At 43.5% G+C, this 26,190-nt stretch overlaps 1 protein-coding gene across 1 annotated transcript; it reads right to left on the bottom strand.

The window, feature by feature from the left end:
• Window positions 1–1,932: 1,932 nt before the first annotated feature.
• evi5l (ecotropic viral integration site 5 like) lies at window positions 1,933–23,441 on the bottom strand. Its single transcript, XM_076090278.1, has 18 exons — window positions 22,935–23,441; window positions 20,237–20,426; window positions 19,231–19,455; window positions 18,318–18,392; window positions 17,904–18,029; window positions 17,601–17,744; window positions 17,406–17,495; window positions 16,448–16,545; window positions 16,185–16,245; window positions 15,985–16,038; window positions 14,356–14,496; window positions 11,010–11,126; window positions 10,171–10,311; window positions 9,883–10,059; window positions 9,493–9,639; window positions 8,942–9,037; window positions 8,555–8,650; window positions 1,933–6,518 (listed from the first exon to the last, which is right to left on the bottom strand). The coding sequence occupies exons 1-18, from the start codon at window positions 23,174–23,176 to the stop codon at window positions 6,201–6,203; spliced, it is 2,538 nt and encodes an 845-aa protein (XP_075946393.1). The 5' UTR covers window positions 23,177–23,441; the 3' UTR covers window positions 1,933–6,200.
• Window positions 23,442–26,190: the final 2,749 nt, after the last annotated feature.

Here is a 26,190-nt window from a genome sequence, read left to right as displayed (position 1 = left end):
GTGTCTCACGTGTGAGGTCAGTGTTCACTGAGGTGGATTATAAACCGTCGATGTTCTCTGCTGGTTGGTGTGATGATGAGAGTTAAAGAGGACGAGGAAGTGTTTCAGCTGTGACACCTTGAAGCCGACAACCACACTGCTTCCTCACACGTAAACCCAAATGCTGCACACTCACAGCAGCACTAAATCTGTCCAGTTCTACTTTTAAAACCAATTTAAATAAAACAACCTTTTGGTGCAAATTGTGGACAGATGTGTCGCAGTGGTACACAGAACAAACTAACCACGGCATCACGTTGATTGAGAGAAGACAGATAAAGCCGGCGAGAGAGGAAGAAGGTGGTGGACGACGTTGCTGAAAATTCTTCAGAAAATGTTGACACACTACGTTGAAACACTTGTGTTGCAAAATAACCATCGAGGTCGGGTTCGAAAGAAGTTGGCTCATGAAAACTAACCGAACAGTGATGAGAAAGAGACACAGCAAGAGGAAATGTGAATAAAGTTGTTGAGGTGAAAAACACATGAGTCACATCACTGTACTCACAAGTTCCTTCAGTGTGATGAACATGAGCACAGCAGCTTATTTTGAGTCCCAAATACAATGTCCTGCTGCCTAAAATACTCAACGGGTATCTAAATGTGCATCAATCCGCTGTTGAAAAAGGTTCTCAGAGAATGCACTATTTGCTCCTGTTTGAGTAACGTTTAATTTAAGGGAATTACTGAGCCTTTTATAACAAATGCAACTATGATTTTATTTCAAAAGTCAACGACTTCAGTAGAAACAAATGGGCTGGATAGGAGAGTCGGAAGGCATTGAGAGATGTTTCACACGGGTGCCAACAGACAATGGACGCTGAACACAGCAGATAGGTCAGTGATGATTTCAGTCGAAGAACAGGCAAAGGTACCCAAGGACACTAGTCTAAATATACAGACGCAAGGTGCAAATCACAGATGGAAGTCACCGGGAACAAAAAAGGCTGGGACGTTATTGCTGCGTTCCCACTACAAGTGACGAGAGCATCACAACGGCCAAGCGTGTGTTGCATCATTGGAGCGCTGGGGCTGTGGTCGAATATAGTAAAAACTAAAATGACATCCTTTTCCGAGACACCTTTCGTTGCCCAAAATGGAATCACACCTCCTAAGAAGGATGTTTTCAATGTATCCATAATGTGCAATTTAACAGCGAGGGTTGTTATTGATGGCCGAATGGTGCGTCGCATTAAATGTCGTGGGATGGTATTATCTCCTTTCCCTTTGTAAAGGACGGTGGCAGCGTACCCTATGCTGAAGGAGATAATAAAGGAAGCAATGAGGCATTTTTTCCTTAGCATTTAGAGAATTCGAACGGCTCTTATCATGGCTGCCACTTAATACTTCCATTTCACTCAGTTAGGAACAGTTCGAAACAAGACTATTAAAGTAAAGGATGACAACGATGCGAAGCCAAGTTTTCACACTGCCTTCTAAAACTGATCTGAGAACACAAAATGACGCCATGCGAGTGCGGCCCCAGTTCAGGCCAAAGAATAAGGTCAATACAATAAATATGTGTCTGAGACAGTAGAATTCATGCAGTTTGGAATGAGTGGAAAATGTCCCATTATGCTAACCTAAACTGCTATTAGCATAGCGTTTTGTAATTTGAGGTATAGCCTACTGTGTTTACACTTTACATCATTGTCAAACATGTATTAGCAGCTAACGTTAGCTTTGTCAGGTAGCTCCGTGAGCTATGCAACAATTAGCTACACCTAGCAGGTATTGGGTCTAACAACTTCTTTGCGTGGTGCAACCTGTTTTAATGTAGTGATGATTAAATCTCAATTTAGTGAAAGACTTAACAAAACCCAAGTTACACTAAGCTAACGTTCAACATTTGAGTGAATATAATCAACCCAGTAATAACCAACAACACCACAATCAGGCTTTTGCAAAGGTGCATTGTCAAAGTTTATTTTGTATCATTCATTAGGATACAGAACACTGAAATGTATTTCTCCCCCCCCCTATCATACTGGAACTTATATAATCTTTACCGTCATTTCATATATTTGATAACATCAGTTGAATTGCAAGACAGAAAGAGAGAGATGGTGGGCAGGGTTCCTGGGTACGATGCTGCGGACATCAAACAGCCGTCACAAATGGCAACATGAATCTGAAAAATTAAACACCAGACTAACCAGGAAGAACTCACATGTGACGCACACTGTTTTGCACGGCATTGTCTTATTTCCCGCTTTCATATCGGGGGGAAACACGTGGACGTTCCAGTTTCAAGATTTGAAGATGATACATCTGGAGCAACACAGTGCGATCTGTTCAGTCCACACTTTACATCACATGGCTGGTTTAATGACGGGCGGCGGTGGCTGACTCGCCGCTGAAACCCCCGTTAAACACGCATGAAGTCGTTTAGCATAGCGTGTAAACCTACCTACCTTTATGGCACGTTATACGATGTTTAATCTTTATCATCTCATGTAATGCTGTTAGCAGGAGGAACCAAAGTACTGATGGCAATTATAACAAAATAATGTTAACGATGAGAGCTAGTACCATATTCAAAAGTAATTTACAAAACATATCAAAGTGTTTCGTCACAGTAGATTTCGTTGTATTTAGCCAGTGGTGAGAACAGAGCACCGTCACTGAACAGCAGTGTACAGATGTGTTGAGGAACCGTGTACAGATGTGTTGTTGAAGGAATCCAGATTGGGGTTCATTTTGGGATGCTCAGTCCTTCTTACTTACTTTATGCATTTTAATTGTTTAACTGAAATCCAAACTGAAAAGTTACAATCCTTAAGATTTCAATCGTGGTGCATCTGGCGACGGCTGAAGCCACCGGCACCGTAAAGAACACAGTCAACAATGTTTTCCGACTCATGGTCCGACGATGCCTTTGCGCATTACATCACTCTTTTTCTTGTCAATCCTTTGAATCCCTCAAGGGAAAGACTCTCTGTTAACAATGAGAACTACAGCGCAAAAAGGCAAAGTAAATGCATCAAATAGATAAATACGACAGAATGGTCTTAATGGCAGAATTAGAAGGAACTCAACTGAAACCAACGCTCATTTGGTCAGACGATATCCAAAGACTGTGTGGAGATCTCAGTTGCTACACCCACCAATGACCACTAAAAGGCTGTTATTTGCAACAGTATGGTGGGCACACCAACATCCTCTTTAGCTCTTCGATGGCCATCGCTGGAAGATCCAATTTCCTTATTTCTCAGAGGACAGCAATACTTCTCACCATTCCTTCGATTGTATTGCACAACGGCGTTAGAAATGAAATTGGGCCTTTAGAGAATTTAGACAAAGTCCTACAACATCAGTCCGTAGAATAACGAAGCCCATCACAAAGTCGGGACGGATAATCTTGGAGCTCCGATAACGTCAAGGTGAAGAGCGGACGATAATAAGAAATGATCCCTCCTCGAATCCATTCATCCACACCATCTCTCACTGCTGAAAGTCATCAGCAGACACTTTCTCTGTAGTGCAAAGAGCAGATTGCTGCTCTCCATGTGACACCCTGTTTGATAAAACTATACACACTCACCGGCTTTCAGCATGACTTGACTGACAGTGATACAGCTTTAAATCTTATCCATATACTCTTTGCTCCAGTTACTTTGTATATTTCATATCTCGTCATACATTTTACACCCTCTTTTTCTCTACACAGAATATATTATTGTCTGATATGTAAAATATTTTCCACCCACACACTCTCTGTTGGCATCCTTAGGATATGAACCTCTCCCTCCACTTTCATTGGGCCACATGCTGCAAGTTTTAGCTGTCAAAAAGTGATATGAGCACATGAACTGGGGATTCCAGATCAGCGCCGTTACCTGGGTTTCTTTTGGCGTGTATGGGACTGACAATTAAAAGGAACTGTTTGACATTTTGGGAACTACACTGAGAGGACTGACACCACCCCTCGTGTCCGTCTGTTAAATACGAAGCTACTGCCAGGAGACGGTTTTCTTAGCTTAGCACAAAGACCGGAAACGAGGGGGAAACGGCTAGCCTGGCTGCGTCCAAAGGTTAAATCTTGAGCAATAATGAATGAACGTATCCTCATCCAACGGTTCGTATGATATCTTACGAAAAGTCATTCCTCATTTTTCCCACATTCTCCTACGAAATGTCCAGCATGTAACGAGCTCATTTGTTTAGCTCGTTACATGCATACTGTCTTTTCAATCTAAACTTCGGTCTTCACAGGAAACAAAGATCGTGGTTTGGGTTAAAGTACCTACACGGTATTGGCGTTGCTAAAGTAGAGAAGTTACATGTCAAGTAAATAACCACTGACTTCTGGTTTTCACACGGGGCACGAACAGTGGGGGGGGGAGGCGGAAGGTTCGGTCTTGTTGGAGATGGACCCTGACCTCCTCGCTCTTGATACCACATCACCTGTCCTGGTTCCCGTTTACGTGAACTACATTAAAATGAATTACATTACATACAAATTACAGTGCATTACTTTTTTTACAAGCTGCTTCAGCCCCACTTGGTCTCGTATGCCCAATAGCTTATAATGCTAAGCTAATTTTAGCGAACCTATGGTAGATATTGCATTGCATTTGCAGTTGTAATCGACATTAGACTATTATCCTTTTTTCTATGTGTGCTAATGAAACTTTAGCATGTACCATTGTACCACTCGTGGCTACAATGCAGTTACTCAAAGAATTGTGTACGTTTTACGTGCTGGATTTTTTGTGACTCGACACAGAAAGTCACTGTGCGTGGCTACGCTACGCTAACTATCTCCTGGCTTCAGCTTCATATTTAACAGACAGACGGGAGAAAGGTCTCGATCTTCTCATGTAATTCTCAGCAGGAAAGCAAATGAATGTCCTGAAATGTCAAACTGTTCCTCTAACTCGAACGTAAACAATGATCATGCTCGGTTTGGAAGAACATTGTTTCCCATCTTTGCTGAATGTTGAGAACCTCCAGGGAGGAATCAGGTCAAACATGGAGGATGCATGTTCACCTCACAAAGATTACAACAAAAACAAAAACAACAACAACAACAGAAAGAAAAAAAATAGGAGAAGTAAATCCAAAATCATAGCAGCACATTTCCGTCTCTGAAACACTCGGGGGTGTCACAGTAATAAACCTGTAACAGACGACTAGTTGGCACAAAGGACGGTGTAGAAAGTTTGGCCTCTGTCGGTATCTCTACACTCCTATAGTTTCATATAGATATATAAAATATATTAAAAAATATCAAAATAAATTACAACATATAAATAAGAAAAAAAAAATAAGAAATAAAAAGATTTGGCAACATCGAGTTTCTTCCTTCCTCGTTCTCTGGGTTATGGTGAACATGCTTTTTAACATGAACTGTTGCATTAACTCGCTTGGCGTCACACATATTTAGTATGTTAAGTACAATAATGAATGCCATCTTGTGATATCCCTACAGTTTGATGGGTACATATTCCTACACTGCACCTCTCTCTTTTCTCATACTCACCTCCTGTTTTCTTTTAAACACTACTGTAAGTGAGTAAATGGATGGCTGATATACGTCGTTTCTTTTTTGTGCGTTTCTTCCTAACGAGAGCTTAAAAAGGGAAAAGAGAGGATATTTAACTCTGAAGGAAGGAGAGTCGTATCAGGGTAGACAGAGCATACAGTGTGTCAAGTGTCTGTCACTCAGTTTTTAGGGAGAGTTATTTTCTGTCTACCCAGGTTTCCCTTCTTGTCACGGTCGCGGGAGCAGGTCCCGTGGTAGATGTAGAGTAACGAGAGGCAACAAGAATCTTGCTGGTCCAGTGTCAGTCCTTTTTGTTTGGTTTGCGTGTCATATCTTTGTGTTCGGATGGTTTCTGGCGCAGTTACACGAGGGAACAAGGAGCGAGGCTTTACGTTACCTCTCGGTCGGGGGAACACAGGACGGGACAGTGTGGGGGAACAAGGTGGAGGAGACGGTAACAGGAGCGGAGAGACAACATGAGTGGTGATGATCAGAAGGGGTCCAATCAATGCCGCTATGTGTGCATCAAGTTAAAAGGTAAACACTGGAAAAGAGGAGGACTGGATTGGATGATACAGCCCCAGTTTACAGTAGCAGACCCGTCCTGAAGAGCTCCAGCGTCTCTTTAGCTCAAACAAATCCAATGAAACCCTCACACCCCCTTCTCCGGGTCTCAGTTGTCCAGCACCTCGGCGCACACCATGCCGCCGTACAGCTGCTGTGGGTCCGGATGTGTCAGAGCCCGCTCCTCTGCCTCGCTGTCCGTGCTGCCCTCGCTGTCGAGGCGGGCAGACGGGTGACACGGGCCGGACAGGCTGGGGTAAAGGGCGTTTGGAGGCAGCGGGCTGGGGAGGAGGTCCTCGTCTGAGCTCAGATAGTCTCCCTCAGCGGAGGCGGGGCTGGCCAGACACAGATCCTGGTAGTTGGTACTTCCTCCTCCGCTGCCGAGCCTGGAGCTGGGGGCCGCCTTCTGCCCTCGCAGCTGCCTGATCTGAATACAAAGAGGAAGGCTTTACTTTAAGTTTTGCCTTTACTTCAGTGGTATTTTTAAAAAGGCATTATTGTGTCTTTTTCTTGACCATAAATAAAAAACAACGTGTTCGTTACCCGTCTGTGGCACTTAACCCATTGGTCTTTGTGTTTGTCATCTTCAAAGTACACTCCCTCCACCGAGATCTGTGTGTCAGCTCTCATCTGACTTGCTAAGCATCATTAGGGGAATCCTTGGGTAATAAAAGACTATGGTTCAGTAGTCTATAAAATGTGTTGAATCTGTTAGATGAGTCCTTTTGCAGGTGCTGGGAGTTTTTGTCAAGAGGTTGTTGGGTGTGAAAAAGAAACCTAGTCGGTGAAACCCACTGACCTGACTCCTTCTTACTATTTGAGGTTGTGCAAACAAAGCAGAGCGGTCTTTACAGCTAAAGCTGATACATGATAAATAAAAAGGGTGCGTTTGCTGGTTGCTGCTGTCCAGCTGTCAGACTGCAGTGGCTGTTCTTGCCTGACACAAGAGCTGCCGCCACAGTTTTATCTACTACTGCATGCCGTCTGCGTGTTAACCTTGCACATGTACCACAGTGACTCATGACAAATCTCAGAGGTTTTTTCTTCCCCCCTATCATACACTCGGGCTGGCTGTAGGGCAGAGGGGCAGGGGAAACCGGTGGTTAACCAATGGAAATGTTTTGACTGCTCGTCAAGCTACAGCAAAAGAAGGAACACAAGTCCTTTTTCAAGCCAGGTTGTTTTTGCAATATCAGTGTCGTTTCATAAGCGTGAAATCATCTGCATTATGTGGAATCTGTCATCGTGCATCATCACATGTATTCTGACTCAACCGTGAGATGATCTCTTTAGAGGACTTCACTGAGATTTCTCTAAAGGGTTCACTGCTTCCTCGGCTGCGCTCACGCAAGTTTCGGTCTCATTTAAAAAAATGCTGCTTTGAAGAAGAAAAAAAAAAAAGGTGGGGAGAGCAGACGAAAAGAGAGGAGCAGTAAAGGGCAGGGCAGTCTCATCACGCCCCCTCACTTACAAGATTAAACACTTCCCTCCTAGTCACGCACTGCAACTCTCTAAATGAACAAACCCTGAGTGCTTGTTTGCAGGGGGGGATCTTCATAAGCCAGAGGGGTCATTGAATTTCAATCAACCCATGAAACTGTGGAAATCAGAAAAAATACAGTTGCGGTTGCCATAATGTTTTAACCCGACAGAGTGGGTGAACTACAGTCTGCAAAAGCCAACCCCCCCCCTTTTTAAGTAAATTAATGTTCACCGTGAACACAGTGATGAGAATACAGCAGTGGTCTCCTCTTTACAAAAAAGACATCGACACAACTGAGCGGGCCCGTTTGGGTGGAAGTGGTGTCTGTTGTGCGGCTGCATGTAGATGACAAGATTCTTCTGTGGTGGCAGACAAGGCTGCATGTATCTGCATGTGTGTGTGTGTGTCTCATGTTCTGCACGCTATTTGGAAGCAGAATTCACACCAGTCAACAAAGATCATATCGTCAACATTATACTGCTGTAACCCTAATAAATAACATAAGAACATCAAAGATGAAATATCAATAGTTTTTGGGAGCAAACAATAAACATTTGCAGACTCTGAACTACATTTTAAATCATCCGTCACTGGGTCAGATTTCAGAATCTGCAAATGTTTTCTGGCACAAACACACTGGTTCCAGACCGAGCTGAAACATTCAAACTTTTGTTGTGACTTTTAGCGGCTGCATCCGCTGGTTGGAGAAACAACCGACCAATCAGAACTTAGTAGGTGAGGTTAAGGCCGCTTTCACAAGCCAACATTTTGTCTGTTTTGATTGTACTCTGGTGCGGATCAATCGATCGGTTTCCTAGCGAACCCGAGTGCGTTCAGTTTCAGCTTCAGACGAGAAAGACCAAATTGCTCCTTTTGACGTAATATTTATCTTTCAAAAGCTACACGTGGCACAATGTTTTGGCGTAATTCATTATGAAATGAAATCCAGCAAACGGTGCTGTTTGGTGTGTGCGTCTAACCTCGTTCTTGAGCTCAGAAATCTGGTCCCGCAGCTCGTTTATGTACTGTCTGGAGTCTGAGTGGTTCAGCTGGCCCTGGATCAGCCCTTCCTCCTTCTGTAAAAACACATTTTACACACCGATGGTTAAAGTCACGATTTCTTTATTGTTACAATGTCGTTGAATCGATCATCCGCATGCAGACTACGAGCACACATTTTAGGTACGTACAATCCTTTCCGGCACGGAGGCACACACACACACACACACACACACACACACACACACACACACACACACACACACACACACACACACACACACACACACACACACACACACACACACACACACACACACACACACACACACACACACACACACACACACACACACACACACACACACCTGTATCTCAAGATCAGCAATCTTCTGCCTGAGTTCAGCCATGGCAGCCATACTGTCTGCTTCCCTCAGTCGCACCGCCATCACCTCCTCTTTGCTCTGCATGGATGAGGGGAGAGAGAAGACGCCATGTGGTTGACAACATGTTGGAATTCAGTGATGGATTTAACAGTCTCTCTCCCTCCACCTACATCCTGCTCTGTCCTACATCTCTTACTTCAGGCCTTCTTAATAGACTCCGTCCTTTTTTGAATGACTCCCAGAATTTAAAGCCAGACTCATTTCTCTGCCATTTTTCCTGAAACATTTTCTATTTCTGTTCTACAAAATCTATCTGGTCCTCCCTTCTTCTTTCCGTCCCTCTCCGTCATTCCCTCCCTCTTTTTATGCTCTTCATATGATTTTTCCCTGTTTTGTCTTATTACTGTATGTAAATATCTTTTACGATTCAATATGCTGGACAGGAAAATGATGCTCTGCCCATCCATTCTCCCTGTTACATCTCTCCCCTCCTGCTAACTCCTTTTCTTTCTCTCTCTCCTCTCCATCCAGACCTTGCAGTCGGACTCGGCCTGCTTCCTTTTCATCTCGTTGAGCTGGGCCTGGAGAGCTTTGTTCTGATTGGCCAGCATCTGGAGCCGGTCCTGCAGGGCGGAGCGTTCCTGGTCGTTGCGACCAATCAGCTTGCTGTGGATCTGGTTCTGGAGTCAGGGAAGTCAAATAGAGAGGGTGAGGAGGGCTCCAACAAAGTCTTGCTTTCATCATTCAAATTGTGGATTGTTCCTGATAAATTACAGTAATGAATCATTTAGTCTGAGATGTAAGACAATTGTGGAAAATGCCCACCAACAAATTAATCTGCATTGACCTTTGCATCCACATATCTGTGCCTGTAAGAAAAGGACAGGGTTACAGGGTTTGTGTGCCCTCTGGGACAGACTGACCTGGCTCTCCAGCTGCAGAGCTTTGAGTTTGACCTCTCGGAGCTCAGCCTGAGCCTGGGCTTCCCTCAGGCGGACCGTCATCAGTTTGTCCTGCAGCTCGTTCATGGCGTTCTTCTTCGGGGACTCCTTCCAGTGGCCGCCCCCGCTACCCGTGCTGCTGCCGCGGGACATGTGGTGCTGCAGAAAACACAGAGAGTAGCACAGGTGTGTAGCTCTGCTGACACTGCACGCACGCACACACAGGTAGTTTATGGACAAAAAGACAGCAGTTTTGTGTGTGTGTGTTACCTGCCAGCGCTGGTTGAGCTCAGTGACGGCGTCCTGCATCTCTTTGAACGAGCGCAGCGTCTCCAGCTCCCTCAGCTTCATCTGCTTCACCTCCTCCTGCAGAGCCGCTATGTTGTTCTCATCGGGCAGACACGTGCTTCTCTGGATTAGAAAACAATGTTTACAGGTTAAAAAAGGACTAATTAGTCTACAGCCATACCAGCGGCTCTGTGGCTCATTAGCATGCTAATGTTTGCTAATTAGCACTAAACAAAGTACACTTGAGGCCGATCGGAATGTCGTTAGTTGTGCAGGTATTTGGTCACGAACCAAAGTATTAAACAAATAAACATTTTGACCCAATGATGACGATAGATGAATTGTTAAGGGGTCAGTTTTTACAATTCATCCCGACGTGGGGACATGAATGTCTGGATCAAATTTTATGGCAATCCATCCAATAAGTTTACCAAAGATTTTACTCAAAACCACAGATGACGACCTGTTGTAAAGTTGGGAGATTACAAAAGTCGGTAGGTTTCATATTCTGGGTATCGTAAATGTAGAAGCGAACAATGCCAGAGGCCTATTTCCCTTTTTCTATCTGTCAGCTGTACATGACAGTAAAATCTTTATCAGGAGGAAGCAGAGCTGTTGTGTCTCAACACCTTGTGAAGTAAAACCGAAAGCTTGAAATGTCACATCGGCCGTTGTTTGGAGTGACTTTAACACTTGAGCGCCTTAAGTCGAGGTCGCGGCAAGATGATCTTTGACACGTTCGCAGCTGCACACACCCGCTCGTCTTTCACACACTGTTCTCTCTCTCACACACACACGAAGATGAGTGTCGGTTAGGTCACCTTCTCCAGGTCCAGGACTTTGTCTTGCATTTCTTTCAGCGCTCCCTGCAGTTCGGCCTCGCGCAGCCTGGACTGCTCCAGCTCGGTCTGCAGATTGTTCACAAACTGCTCCGTGTACTGAAACAGACATCGCTGGTGTTACAAGAGCTACGTGATGTGACAGGATTGTGTCGGCATACAGATATTTACTCACTACTGGGAACATTAGTTGGACGGAGGAGTCGACTGGCCTTGTTTGTTTAGTGTGATTGTCATATGCAGACTGGTTGCAGATGATGGAGTGAGTATTCACGACAGTAGGAGTTCAGCTTTGAACCACAGTGCGTCAATGTTTGTGAATTCTGCCACAAGCTGCTGCTGTGTCTCTGTCTTTTGTCTCTTCCGCTGGTGCTAATTGCGTATTCACACACAGTCATGCATCCTGGATCCCTGCATGCCCTTTGCCATTTTCCTCTGAGGGATGACATTGGAGAAAATGTTTTTGGGGAAGGCAGCCGGAAACTTGTCGCAATACATTTGATGCTGCAGCCAGAGATACAAACAAGAGCTATTGCTTTATTCCTCATTTCTGTCAAAAATGGTAAACTGTTCAAAACTGTCTCAGCTGACATAGTAACCAAACTTCAGAATAGCTAATGAACTAAATGAAGTTGGTATGAAGCCTCCCCACTGTCTCAGAGTGATGTCAGCAAATAGAAAGCTACTGTACATTTTCATGTCACCACATCAAAGTTAAACTGCAAAGTTAGGGGTGTGAGAGCAGCCGAGAGAGTCAGAGAGGGCTGAGTGGAAAAACACTTTCCTACCAGGCAAAATACAAAAGCTTGAAATATGGCAAGTACATAGCGTGCGTAAAAGACTCTCGATTTGTCATTTTGTGCCTTTCAGGCTTGGTTATCAAAGAGGACTGTGAGTGTCTGGAGGTGTGTGAACTCTGGTGGGTGATGAATGCGAATGTCTGAGCTGGAATAAAATCACCATCACAATGACATCATCTACAGTGCTCGAGATCTCGTGTATATAAAAAACTTTTTGCAACCAGAGGAGTCGCCCCCTGATGGCCATTAGAGAGAATGTAAGTATAAGGCCCGTCCTCATTTGTGTCGCTTTTCAGAAGCAGAGGTTGCCGCCTTGGTTGGACAAACAGGACAGCCATTTTGAAACTCTTTTGTATCATTAACATATTGTATCAGTCATCAGTATTCGTGAAAAATAACTGAACAGAAGCCGCTTTGTGCTCTTCACACATGAGAAAAGATGTGGTCTCATATTCCCATTTAATATGTCCTCCAACAGCATCATCATATACAGTAGCACCACACATCATATACACACACACACACACACACACACACACACACACACAGATGATTACTCGGTCTCCTGGGAAGATAAAAATGTTTCAAAGTCAAGTAATGGAGAGAATTTTCAAATTCTTTAAAAAGTAACTGTACTACAATGGAAAAATAATACACTACAAGTTAAAGTATTTTTTGCAAAATGTACTTGAAGTATCAATTCAGTAGAAATTTAAAGTACTCAATGCATAGAAATGCATTCATATACGAGTACAATTTTACTGTTGAAGTGGAGCTTTTAACAATATTACATACTGTTGGGTAGTTTAACTTAAACAAAGGATCCAATTTTATAAATGCATTTATGTTCCGAATATAAAATATTTTGTAATGTAAAGCAATCCGAAACTCCAGCTGTTAAATAACGATAGTGGAGTAAATAGGGCAATATTTCCCTCTGAACTGCAGTGGAGTAGAAGTATTAAGTACCTCAAACTTGTACTTAAGTACAGTACTTGAGTACATGTACTTCATTATATTCCAACCGATAAGGTAATAAATTGGTGATCAAGTATTTATTAAAGTATGATTTCAACCTTTGAGGTCTTCATCAGGTCATACACAGTGCAGTCCATATGTATTCAGACTGCTGCAAGTTTCACATTGTTTGAGGTTGCACTGGTTGTATGAGATTGAAACCTATAGGCCTTTTTTTGGGTGTTTGAAAGTGCCGCTGACAGAGCGGTTGTTTGACTAATGTGGAGGAAGCACAGAGTTTGTAAAATATAAGGCAATGAAAGCAGAATGTAGCTAAGCTTACACTATCAGTTACTATAGGAACAATTCAAACTAAATTCTAGTAGCGCTACGAGCAATGATTTTATTTGAGTTTTTTTATGTCCCCGTTTTTTTGGGCTTCTATGGATCTGCAGGTGGTGATGATGCACCTAAAAGACTAGAGTTTGTGGCTGGATATGCTGGAATGAGTTCTGCATTACATCAAGGAAGGATCAAAATGCCCAGAGTGTTCAATTCCCCACCTCTCTTAAGCCCTAAAGATCGGGCGTTGGCACACCCTGATTGGCTGAGAGGAGAAATGCACCAAGCTGCTGTCAATTCTTAATTAGGAGTCGGTCCACACACCCTGCACAACAGGTGATCTGAATAACCCTCCAATCAACTCTTGTGTCGTTGGGAAAAGTATACGGACAGCAAGTACCAGTAACTTTCCATTTTTTGTATCATAGCTGCCTTCATGACACTAAAATATACATTTTCTATGGCAATCCTCTTTTCCCTGACATTTTCTTGATGTGAAAATAATTTGTGGTTTGTGCAGTTTGAGTCCATGTTGTTATCATCTTTATTTTCTCATTCTTATTTTCTCCTTCTGTAAATCACTTTTAAACTACTTCTACTAAAACCATTAGAGATGACAATACATTTTATCACCTTGTGATTGACAGGACGCTACCACAGCCACCATATTTTCATCTTACAACTTCAACCCTTTCACAGAGTGTTTTAACTTCATGAAAGTTAATTGTAACATTTTTGATCGCCTAAAACAATCTTATTTAGCATTCAGTTGTACTTAGCTCCAACCAACTCTGGTTTTACTTCTCTTTGCAAAAATAATCCCGTTCCCGGGTGACGTCACAGTGACTACCTCCACTTCTTGTATACATTCTGTGGCTGTAAAATAAACTTGCACAGGCAGACCTATCAGGGGGAAACAGAGCTGTTTCCACACGATCAGCACGTCTTTTTTTACAACCTGGTTTTAGCTGAATCGGGAACATTTAACATTTTGTACACAAAGCAGGGCTGCTTTTGGAATAATTTAACTACCAGTTGACCTCATGAACCATCACCAAATAAAGAAATGCTGATGAACTGCTTCCGCCTAGAGAGAAACTACAGGAATCCCTTGTTGGACATATGTGAGGGAAAATGACATTTCGCCTGCCGTCATCGTCTCTGTGTTGGAACCGTCCTTTTCTGTTGCTCCCACAGTGTTTGTGCACAGACTGTGGGTTGGCGTTTACCTTCTGTTGCTGCAGCTCTCTGATGGTGTCCTGCGCTTTCTCCAGGCTCTCGCTGGCTGTGTTGCACTGCTGCCTCACCACCGCCAGCTCCCGCTTGATCACGTAGTTCTCCTCTGCTTCCTGCGCCCTCGTCACCTGACCCTGGAACAGCAGGCCAGAGGGTCGAGATCAGTTGTGGAGTTTAAACTCCGAAACGCAGACTGTATACCAATGTAGGGAAAAGGGCCATTCTGGGCATCAAGGGAACGTTATCACGCTTAAGGTGCTGCATGATGCATAGCAGATACAGCCCTAAAGGTTGGAGATTTGGGGAAATTTGCTTATTTGCCTTCCTGAGAAGATTGAGACCTCTCTCATAGCTGTCCATTAAATACAAATTTACAGCTAGCAGCTAGTTAGCATCGCTTAGCATAAAGACTGGAAACAGGGGGAAACAGCTAGCCTGGCTTTGTACAAGGTTAAAAAAACAAAATCTGCCAACAGCCCACTAACAACATGTGACATCTCTTTTGTTTGAACCCACAATGCGTCGTTTGGACAGAGCCAAGCTAACCGTTTCTCCTTGTTTCTAGTCTTTATGCTAAGCTAACCTCCGCCTGATGGTAGCTTCATATTTAGTGTACAGACACGAGAGACTACTTATCTAACTCTCGGCAAGAAAGCTAATAAGTGCATTTCCCAAAACTACATAGGGAATTTCATTCACATTTTGATGAGGTGTATTTTAAATGAAAATGAGAGGCAATAATAGTAGTTATAGTTATAACCCTTTACTTGCCACATGCAGGGATTATACAACCTCATTAGACCGTATTAGGATCTCCATCATGGATAAACATTACATGCAGTCAGGGATTACAGGACCGTCTTGTGGACTGAAGATATTCAACAATATTCCTACATGCACTTTTGGCAGGTAGATGTTAAGAGGAGGGAGAGAAGCAGTGCAGGAGAGCAGGAAGAGGAAGAGGAGGAGGAGGAGGAGGAAGACGTGAGTAGGTCGGAGGACAGTGAGGTCAGTGGGAAAGTGGTTCGCAGTACTCTACCTGTATCAGCCTGTCTGCCAGAGCGGCACTCTCCTACAACGCAGCGACGGGGAGGAACAAGAGGGTGAAAAAATAAAGAGATGAAGAGAGAGTGAAAGACAGCGGGACACCAGGGAGGATAAACCACAACAAAGCCCGAGAGGAAGAGCAAGAAACGGAACCACAGGTGAGAGGAATTGTTCGAAACAGATTCAGAGAAGCGTGTGAAGAAAAAAGAGGCAGCAGGGAGATCACTCAGGAAAAAAAGAAGAAGAAGTGTTTCAGAGAGGAGGAGAAGATTAAAAACTGCAGACACACACACACACACACACACACACACACACACACACACACACACACACACACACACACACACACACACACACACACACACACACACACACACACACACACACACACACACACACCTCAGGAGAAGAAAACCATCGGGGGAAAAAAAATGTAAACAAAATTTAAACCCACATCTCGTGACAGTGTTTAACTAGATCTGATCAAAACGCCAAGAGTCCTGTGCTGAGCAATTTGTCTGTTTCGTGTCAATGCACAAACCTGATTTATTTTAGAATTAAAACCCATCTCTTACCTTCTCCAGAGTCTCAATCCTCTGCTTCAGCAGCCTATTTTCTGTGCGTAACCTCTGAGCAGAGAGCGAGGTGGGAGAGAAGTGCAGAACAGATATATTATATATATATATGTATATCATATTATTTATGTTTTAAATCCTACTAAAAGCGTTTGTAATATCCACATCATGCACACACACACAGCTGAGTAGACACACACCTTGATCTCAATTTGTTCCTCCATTTCTTTGTTCTTGATTGTGGTATATTCTTTCTCAAGTCTGGTAAAAAATAAAAATACACAAAAACAACACAGGATTATGCAATGTTACCTCAACATCAAAATGTTTAGATTGGCGCTCCATTGTAATTTTAATTGCTGAGCAAAAACTAATAGTTAGACTGAAGTACAAATCCTACTGGGCAACGTTAAAGCCTGTTCACAGTCTTATTAGTCGTTAGTTGAGTAACAAGCGCTCTTACTTCTTCATCCTCTTGGGGTTGTACTTGACCTGGTAGGCCCTGAGGATCAGCTTGTCTGTGCAGCTGTCAAACTGGTGGGGGATCACCTTCTGAAAATGCTGGCAGACCCGGAGGGAACCACACACAAGATTAGAGAGCACGAGACAAGAGATGCTCATTCATATTTCATGCAGCAGCAGGCAGGCACGTTGTATAGAAATGAAGGAGAGCATCTGCCCTGCGTTGTGTCGAGCAATCGGCTGCTGCATTCAATTAAGTTCATGTATTCATTCATCAGCACGATAAAGAAATTGAGTTTACGGATGAATTCATTTTTCAATCACAAACTCTAATGATTTGCTCTTTTTCTTTGCGATGTATGACGATAAAGTGAACGTTTCGGGTTTGGACTGTTGTATATAAATAAATATAAAGGCCATTTTTTATGATTTTATCAACAAACCGTTTCAATTAATCAAGGGAATAATTGACATTATAAATGATGACAATAATAATTATAGCTCGTTGCAGCCCTATTTTATATTGAATTTTACTCCAAAATCAAGAGAGAAAAGAAATGAGAAACAAGCTTCTGACAGGTGAAACCTTTGTCTCTTAGATTTTCATCTGTTATCAGAAATCAGATAATATAAACACAAATCAAGATCGAATTCACCTATGTGGTGGGTTTTTTTCAGAGTGCATTCAGGGCAACAACAAGCTTCACAAAGACCTTGATATACAAGCATGTTACACAATCACCCACCGAACGCTTCCTGGTTTCAGTTTCAGTTTTTTTTTTTAGAGTGTAACCGCTTGAAGCCTCTTTTTAATTTTTATTTTTTTAATCAGGGCAGATCTGTAGTTCAGGAAGCTCGCGTGCAAAAGGGAAAGCGGGACGTGGAGCCTCTGACTCGTGGCTGAATCCACACATTAAACTCATTTTTGCTGCAAACGTCATGAAGCTGCAGCTGCTTACCTGCGACATGCCCTCCATGTCCAGCTGAATGAGGTCAGTCTGGTTGTACTGCAGGATGGCCAGGCCCACGCGGAAGATAATCTCTAGGCCCTACAGACAGGTCGCATGTTTTTGTTACGTGAGCTCAGTGGACTGAAAGGTACAGATTACAAAAAACGAATATACACACATCCCAATACTCAAAATGTTTCCTACCTCATACATGAAGATGTCGAAGATGCGCGTGGCGACAGGCAGGGGGAGGAAGGTGAGGAAAAGGGTGAGGAACCAGGACGAGGCATACATGGATGTGTGGAAACTCTGGGATCGAAAATGGACATTCAGCTCTGGAAGTTGCTCCTGAGGCGAAGAAAAGAGGATGATTTTCATGCCTCGAGTGACATACAAAATGAAAGTGATGTGCTGAAGATACAAACGAATGCTTTGCTGCCCCTCTGTGGAGGAAAGCTACGCTGCAAGCCTGGTGTTTGTGGATAGACTCTCCTGCTTCCTCTGTACCTGTAGCAGATACTCGAACTGGTAGATGCAGAGGCCCAGCTCGGCCATGCTGGGTTTGAACAGCTCCCTCAGACGGTACTCCTGCATCAGACGCACAAAAACACAAAACGCCTCCTCCTCGGGCATCTGGGAGGAGGGGAGGCGGGTGAGTAAAGTTCCCTCATTTCAGCTACGAATTAGACATTGCTTATGTCGAACAGTTTATTATACACTGACTCTTATATTTCCCCTCTAGAGACAACTTTATTGCCTTGCAACTGTTTCCAAATCCCACAACGTAATCAACTGTTTGTGGTTGTAGCAATCAGAGAAATCTAGAGGGACTGATTACGGTGAACTCCGGACGTATTATAGTGACCCTGGCAAAATATCCTCATGATAGATCATTTTAAACATGATATATTTGATCATTACCTGCATGAGCAGCAGACCAGCGATGAATGCGCTGCCTTGGCAGTAGCCCACCTCTCGATCCACCAGAGAGTATGCCTGAAACAACACACACACACACACACACACACACACACACACACACACACACATTACATTTGCTATGCGATGTATTTATAGAAAACAGCACAGATGACATCTGTAATCCAGGCCGAGCATTCAGCTACGAAGAAGTCACCAGAGGTCCCTTCATTTCCTGCCGAGCTGAGCCACCAGGAAACATGACTGGTGTGTAAACGGGGAACGAGCAACAAATCTCCACATTTTGTTTCCCTAGAGATTTGGTCTCATGAATAAAATGACATTAGGAAGGAAACACTGGCAAGGGCAAAATGCTGATCACAGCAGAATCTTTCCAGTTCAATGCATCTTTTTCTGAATGACTGCAGGAAGACGTGTTTCAAAATGGCACACTGATTTGATTACTGTTACTTTTGTCATGCTGAAACACATCATTTCGAATATAATGGAACTGTATAGCAGTTGGCTTGTGGTGTTTGAAAAACTCTTTCCAGAAATCATGACCTCGGTTACTCAAGATAATCTACAGACCTTGAAGTGAGGCCGATATCTCCAAAACTAGGCGACTCGCACCAGAACGATCTAGATTGATAAACAGCACTAAAAGGAAAATCTTTGCGACCGGAACCAGAGGAGCAGATTTATACCTGATTTGGCACAAACACATAATCTGAGCTGCAACCACCAAGTCACTCACAGCACGCCAAAGGAAACTACCACTTAACAAACTGTAACCCCGGCTAAACACACATACAAGCAAAATACATTGATTCCGACAGACGCCAGTCTCACCTCGCTGAATATCAGGACTCAGAAGTCCAGACCTTGAGGTGATGTGAGATGCCGCAGTGCTCACCTTCATGACGTTGAAGAGGACCTCCTGCCCCAGGCTGTCCTGGCCTTTGAAGAACTCGTGCTCGGGGTAGGTGCGGGCGATGTCTCTGCGGATGAGCTTCTCGCACGGGGACGACATCTTCAGCAGCTCGGAGTACTGGTTCTTCACCGGCATGTCGGTGGCGTTGCCCAGCAGCTGCCAGACGATGGCCCGGAAATGGTGAGGGATGCCCTTCCTGATCAACTCCTGGAGGGCGCAGAGAGAGAGAGAAAGAGAGAGAGACCTTGCTCTGTTATGTGGCGAGGGATGTAAGTTTAAGCATCTCTTGAAGAGCAAAGAGAATGCAGAATCAATTACGGGATTATAAATAGATGTATTTACAAGGATAATTTAGCATCATGTCATAATTACATCCACTAGCTGCATTATGAGGTATCACATCAATCCTTCACCTACTCATGTTTTTCATCATAATCATCATTAAAGCCGAACTCTATGTAGAGTTTGCAGGCAGGCCGTGTGTCATTTTTCCTGGTTTGTCTGCTCTCCCATTTCGCTCTAACTCGTTTTGCTGTCCCTCCTCTCATCCATCCTCTCCTCCCCCGGGTGTTTCCTCTTTTTTCGTCACAGAGGACGCCGAAAGACACGGGCGAAGAGAGAGGCGTGTTGGTGAAGTGCAACTTAAAGCCATTGGTGGAATCAGATTTAGTAGTTTTAAATTGAAAAAAAAAAAAACGGGGCTCTCAGACAACACTCAGCTCCACGTTTCTGACACACACGCGGCTAAAAGGGACGCACACTGTGACCTTATGGATAAAAACAGACGGATATAAATAGCCAACAAGCCTCTGCAATGAGTCAGGGATTTACAGAGCTTTTCTTCTGTATGTTCCGGTAAACAAGATGTGAAAATGAAACGAGGAGGCCGATAACCGTCTTATTTATGTTCTCTTTTTTAATTATGTTCAATGACTCAAATCTTCAGAAAACCAGGTAATCTTTATCTTTTCAAATATCCAGTCCCCACCTTCAGGAGTTTGTCCTTCTTGCGTCTCCACTCTTCCCACTCATTGACGATGCGGCCCCACAGGATCCAGGTGTCCTCCTCCAGGTGAGACAGGTTGGAGGAGGCCGAGGAGCTGGACACCAGCGAGGAGCCGCTGTTGCGCCGCGAGCCGCTCATCGACCGCATGGACTTGGAATCGGCCTCCAGCAGCCTGCATGAAGAGACAGCTTATGAAGACGGGGAGGCACATCACTCCAGGCGCCGTGTTTGTCTTATACGAGCAGGTACACACACTGGAGAGTGACAGGGAAGCTGAGGCACAGCAGGCAGACCGACATTGGGACGATCAGCAGAGTTTTTTTAAATACTGAAGAACGTTTTTCGCTGTATTTCTCACAAATAAAAATAAGTCAAAGGAACAGTTTGGGGGGAAAAGGAGCTCTTTTTTCGCACTGAGATTAAGATGAGAAGGTCAATACTGCTGTCACACATGTCTGCACAATGAATATGAAGCTGCAGCCTTTTATCTTATAGCCAGTGCTGGTTTGTTTGTAGTCTTTATGCTAAGCTAAGCTAACCAGCTGCTGGCTCTAGCTTCATATGTCACGTACAGATATGAGAGTGGTATCGATCTGCTAATGGAACTCTCGGCAAGAAAACAAATTAGCGTATTTTCCTTGACTTTTTTTTTTTTTAATTAACCTTGTATTACTTGGAGTCTGGGAGAGGAGGAAGCAGAGATAAAACATATGATGGTGGAAGAATTGTACAGGATGTGGCTTCTTCCACAGAGCTACCTTTTGTCTTTAAAAAGGGATTCACTGTCTTTTTGAGTCTAAACAAAACTAAATGTATTTTTGTGCAGTGATACAAACATGTGACCAGACATTTCCCCTGGAGAATCTGGTGCTGCTCATTGTGTGGGATTAAACCTTATCTAACTCAGGGATTAAACCTCACCCTTCAGTAGAAAAGTCCCTTTCTGAAACATGACTTTGAAACCAGGTGATTACATTACATTTCAATGATGGGCTTTCTCAGAGGCCATGTAGAAGCATCTCGGCTACATGTATGATATCAGTACAAGGCTATCGCAATGATGTGTACTTTATGACAAACACTGGATGAAATGGGATTGTTCTCAGGAAACAGACACTGATTAATGCTTTTCTTTATTTCTTCTTTTTGTTTCGGGGTCATGGCGCCTAAATCCCTGTGTATGAATGATCCGAGTCATGTTCCGCTGTTTGTAAAAAGTTACAAAAAAGATATGAAAAGATAAAAACTGACAGCGTCCAGGCCTGCTTTAGAGATTTAAAAAAATGAATCTCACCTATTCAGTGGTTTCAAAAACACTAACCTACATACCCACTTTCTGTTCTCCAGTGTATTGTTGCGAATGTGGGGCAAGCAGACTTGTGATCCAGGGTCGACTTGACATCAGCTTGTGGTCATTTCACACAAATTTCTTTTGCAGTGAACTGGGTGCTGCACACCTTGAACAACGACAAAGTTTCAAGCCCAAAGTGGTCTGTGTCTAAACGCTGGGAAATACAGTATACTGACCTATTTCTCCAGAAATGAGTGGGACCAAGGCCATCTGCATGCTATGTTATACAGGGCCAAATACACGATTTCAATCTCAATCTTCTCATGTTCAAAAGTCAATCTTAGATTCGTGTATCACTTTAAGTCTCACAAATAGACAACGGTATCTGATATTTTTTTATGTGCTCTTTAACATGAGGGAAAGATTCATTAAAAAGGTCTCGTAAGGAAACTATTACTGTTTTATTTAATTTACTTTTGAGGTATCAGTGGTTGCTATGTGCTGCACAATATTTGGCTTTAATACAGAAAATCTATCTACCTGTACTACTGTCGTCGTTTCACAAACTTCCCCTGGAGATCGTATTTCTTTATCCCCCATCATGAAGTTCTAATTATCTCATTAATTAGTCGCTGTTTTAACGCTACCTTCAAACCTCATTATGTTATGAGCTTCAGCGTCTGCTGCTGAAGTCAAACTGTAAATACACTTGCAAGTTGACCTATTTGTCTCTTCTTTCATCTATTCTTGAGTTTGTGTTCTTGTTTGATCAGAAGATTTTACTCCAAACGTCAACCATATACAGTTTATAGACTCTTCTTGTTCATTGTTGGTTCATTGTAGGTAAACTTTTATTTTTTTTAATTTGCTTATTCACCTACCTACCTGCCCACAGTAACAACTGTAACTAGCAAGCTAACTGAGCTAACATTAGCACCATGAACTGAAAACAACTGTTTCCTGCTGAATATTTTTACGTTTCTAACTGACTAGTTTTAAAATTACAAATGTAACGATAGATCAATCTGGATCGATGTTTGGATTCAATGATCAATGATCCAATGTCATCGATGCAAAGTGTAAACAGCGACACATAAAATCATCTATAAGATGTTTTTTATTAGAGTTGATTGTTTTTCATTTAAATGTCAAATTTGTAAATGGGTATGTGATATCATCTCGTGTTGATCGAAGGTTTTTTAGAAAGAAAAAGACACGACCCTTCAAACATGCAGAGAAAGCTTAACGAGCTTGCTGAATGGACAATGGTCAATTGTTTGGAAGTCTAAACGTAACATACAACTACTCCTTCAGTATTAACTGGTTGAACCTGCTACAATACAACTATAATAACTGTCTCGTTTTCACGAGGACAGCTACTGAGCTCACCTGTTCTGCTCCTCCAGTTTGGCCAGCAGCTCCAGTTCGTCAGGACTCAAGTTCTCCGAGTCTGCTGGGGAGGCTGCCGGCGCTGACAGCACTGCATCATGGGAAGATGAGTCTGGGCTGAGCATTGGGCTGCCCGTTGATGGGGGGTCTGGGTCCATGCCGGGAGGAGAAGAAGGGCACTCTAGCTGAGGGGGAGCCCCACTGGAGCCCTCTCTCTCTGGGCTGCCGCTGGGTATAGACATGGTGGTGACGATGGAGTGGGATGGGTGAAGCGGTGTGGGTGAGGTAAGAGGGTCTTCCAGTCTCACTGTTGGTCTCCCTCCTCAGTGAGCCTGGCTATCGCCTGATTGGCCACCTGGCTGGCCGTGGAGCCGATATGATCAGAGGTCTTCAAACCTGTCATGGATGCAAAGAAGGCACAGAAAATTAAAGCGTGTCAAAACCTCGGGTTACACTGCATGACATGTCCGGCCTTCGTAAGTTGTATCTTTTAAAATAAGAGCGACAAACAACAATTTTTTTTTTGTTGGTTTTATTTTTTGTCTAAACCCGAAGATTCTTAATTTCCAATTACATCAAACACATTTGAGAAGCACATTTTTGATTGAACAATTACTTAAACGCTATGATGATTATAGCAATAGTGTTTTGGGGGATTGGCGCCCACCTCACAGGTAAACAAACATAAATGAAGGACGCATCATAGTTATCCACATGTGCAAAAATACAAATCCTTTGCATTTTTTGTTTGTGCACTCTAAGATGCGAGATGTCATGTTTGGCTTGATGGACTGAATCGAGTAAACTGGCCACATTAGGATGCCAACGATGCACCCTGGCTTAAGTAACTACTTTGAAGGAGTGGCCCTGAGTCACTATAATGACATCATCCTGACAGAGAGCATCACGGTCCATCACTGCACACACACTCGGCTATCTGGGAGCTAGTTTTCTTCACACTAAAATGGACGGAAACAATGTTGTTGTTGTTGATGTTCATCACTGTAAAAGGAAGTGTGAGAACGAACGTGTCAGCAGTGTTGCGCTTATGTTGACTTTCAGAAGGTCTGAGCCGTGGTCACACCTCCTGAGCCATTAATGTGCATGTAGAGATAATAAATCAGATGATTAATTGAGGGAGATTAGAGAGATAAGGCAGGTAATCTCTGAGCTTAGAAAGAGCTGAAGCCACACTCACACAGCCAAAAAAGGTGCTAACTAGAACCATATAGGACCTTTCCACCTCCTAAGGGTGCAAACAAGAATCCACACTAGGCGTTCTACCAAGAGCCCTTTCATAAAAAAGGCTTCTTTTAATAGTTTTCCCTTCTAATATAATCACCAAGAAACAAGATCTTTCATCCAGTGGAAAGTGTATTCAACCGTACCGTTTGGGCTCGAGCTTTGGGCATCAAAACGGATTGCTTCCAGTGATAAAGTGCGTACAAGAGAAAGGCATTTTTATCTTGAGTGCAACATTTCACTTGCTAATGTTAGACAGCACATCTAGACCCCGCGCTTTGCTTTCCCCATCACGTTCATCTTAACAAATACGTCCATGAGATAGCCAGCTGAATATTAGAGGACAGTGTTAAGATCTCACACATCCAAGAGGTCAACAATCATCTCAGAGCTTTGCTGTTGTGCTGAAATGCCAGCAACACACACACACATACACACACATGCACACTCACACACTCTGCTTCTTTGTCTGTCTATGCTGCAGCTAGCAATCAGAGATGCAGCTGAGGAGGGATTGCCTTTAGTCAGTGGAGAAATTGAGCGAAAAGGCCAAGCTGCTGCTCTGTAATAGGGAGCAAAATGAGGAGTTACAGTCCGCTCCCCCAACTCTCCTTCCTCTGCATTATGGATGGCAGCTCTTTTACTAGGGGAGCCCAGTAGAAATTACTTTTGACCACACACACACGCACGCGGTGCAGCTGACCAGCTAATAATATCTCATATTGGCACTTGTGCAGAGGAGAGAAATCCCAGCCAGAAACCAGTAAGGTGCACTCAGAAGAGTGCAGATCTCCGCCAGGTGTGTCTGCAACAACCACTGCTGTAGTGTGTGGTTGAATGAATACAACCAACAATTGTCTATTAGCCGTGGACAGACGAAGAGGTGCACACTCACTCGAGGATGTACGCATGTGAGCGATCGCATGATTCTCCTGGCGGAGATAATGACAAAAATACACAACATACACAAACAGCAGTGTGGTCATAGCTGGCACATGCAGCAACAACAACAACACAGCTCATTGATCGACAAATGCCATGTTGAATTAGAAAAATCAATGCAACGGGGAATTGATTTTGGCCGTGTGATCAATCATGAAGGTCGAGAGAAACATACAGATGCAGGCAAGCAGCGCAGACAAATAGCCTGCAGGAGAGGAGAGGAGCATAATAACAGTCTGAACAGGGACGAGACAAGGGCCACATTCATGCACAGACACCGGCCCAATCAAAAGAGCCATTAACAAGTCAATGAGACCAATCACATTTGTAAAAGGCCTAGGTCAAGAGGCAAATCTGAAATGACATCCTTTGTGGTGTTAATGTGAACCCTACCCATCTCTAGATTGCTTGTGAGAGTTTACAATTTTGTATCAATCAACGGTCAGACGGCTGATACTGTAATGGATGACGATGGTGATTAATCTCGCTGATCATAGCACTCGACTGCATCAATGCAGCCCAGATGAAATCAAATCAAACCAGCTGTTACTGCCAAGCTGTGTAGCCCAATGTCAACAAACCATTCTCACTTTACCTCACAGCTTAACTTTAAAACCAAGAACATATTAGCCTCCTTCAAACCGGTGGTGCCTTTGTTTACGGAGCTGGTTGACGGTGGTACTACTTGGCCATAGCTTTGAGTTAAGTCAATTTCTAGGCTAGCGACCTGCAGAGAACACTGACTGTCACAGCAATTCTCCACCAGGCGCTTGCCTCTTTATTACAATACATTTTGCCTACGGCCTTGCAGCGTTTGAACACTACCACAATGTATTGCAAAATAGCAACAACCAAAGAAAAGGAAAGCTGCAAATGGTATTTTAAATTGATTGAAATCCACGACACGTTTGGTGCAAAACAAGAGAAAGCTGAGATCTGTTGGGACAAGTATCTGGACCTATTCAAAAAAGGACGTTGTTAGATTGAAGATCAGCCCGTTAGTCATGACAGTACAAAAGAAGAGAGGCTTTTGCACCACAGAGTGCTTTGCAGCTGTGTCGTTGTGGTCAGA

This window comes from Anarhichas minor, unplaced genomic scaffold (assembly GCF_050575085.1).
Source record: "Anarhichas minor isolate MPS153535 unplaced genomic scaffold, ASM5057508v1 ptg000012l, whole genome shotgun sequence".
In the NCBI taxonomy this organism is placed as follows: Eukaryota; Metazoa; Chordata; class Actinopteri; order Perciformes; family Anarhichadidae; genus Anarhichas; species Anarhichas minor.
Note: the sequence above shows the minus strand (reverse complement) of the source record. Positions and strands in the feature narration are given on the sequence as shown.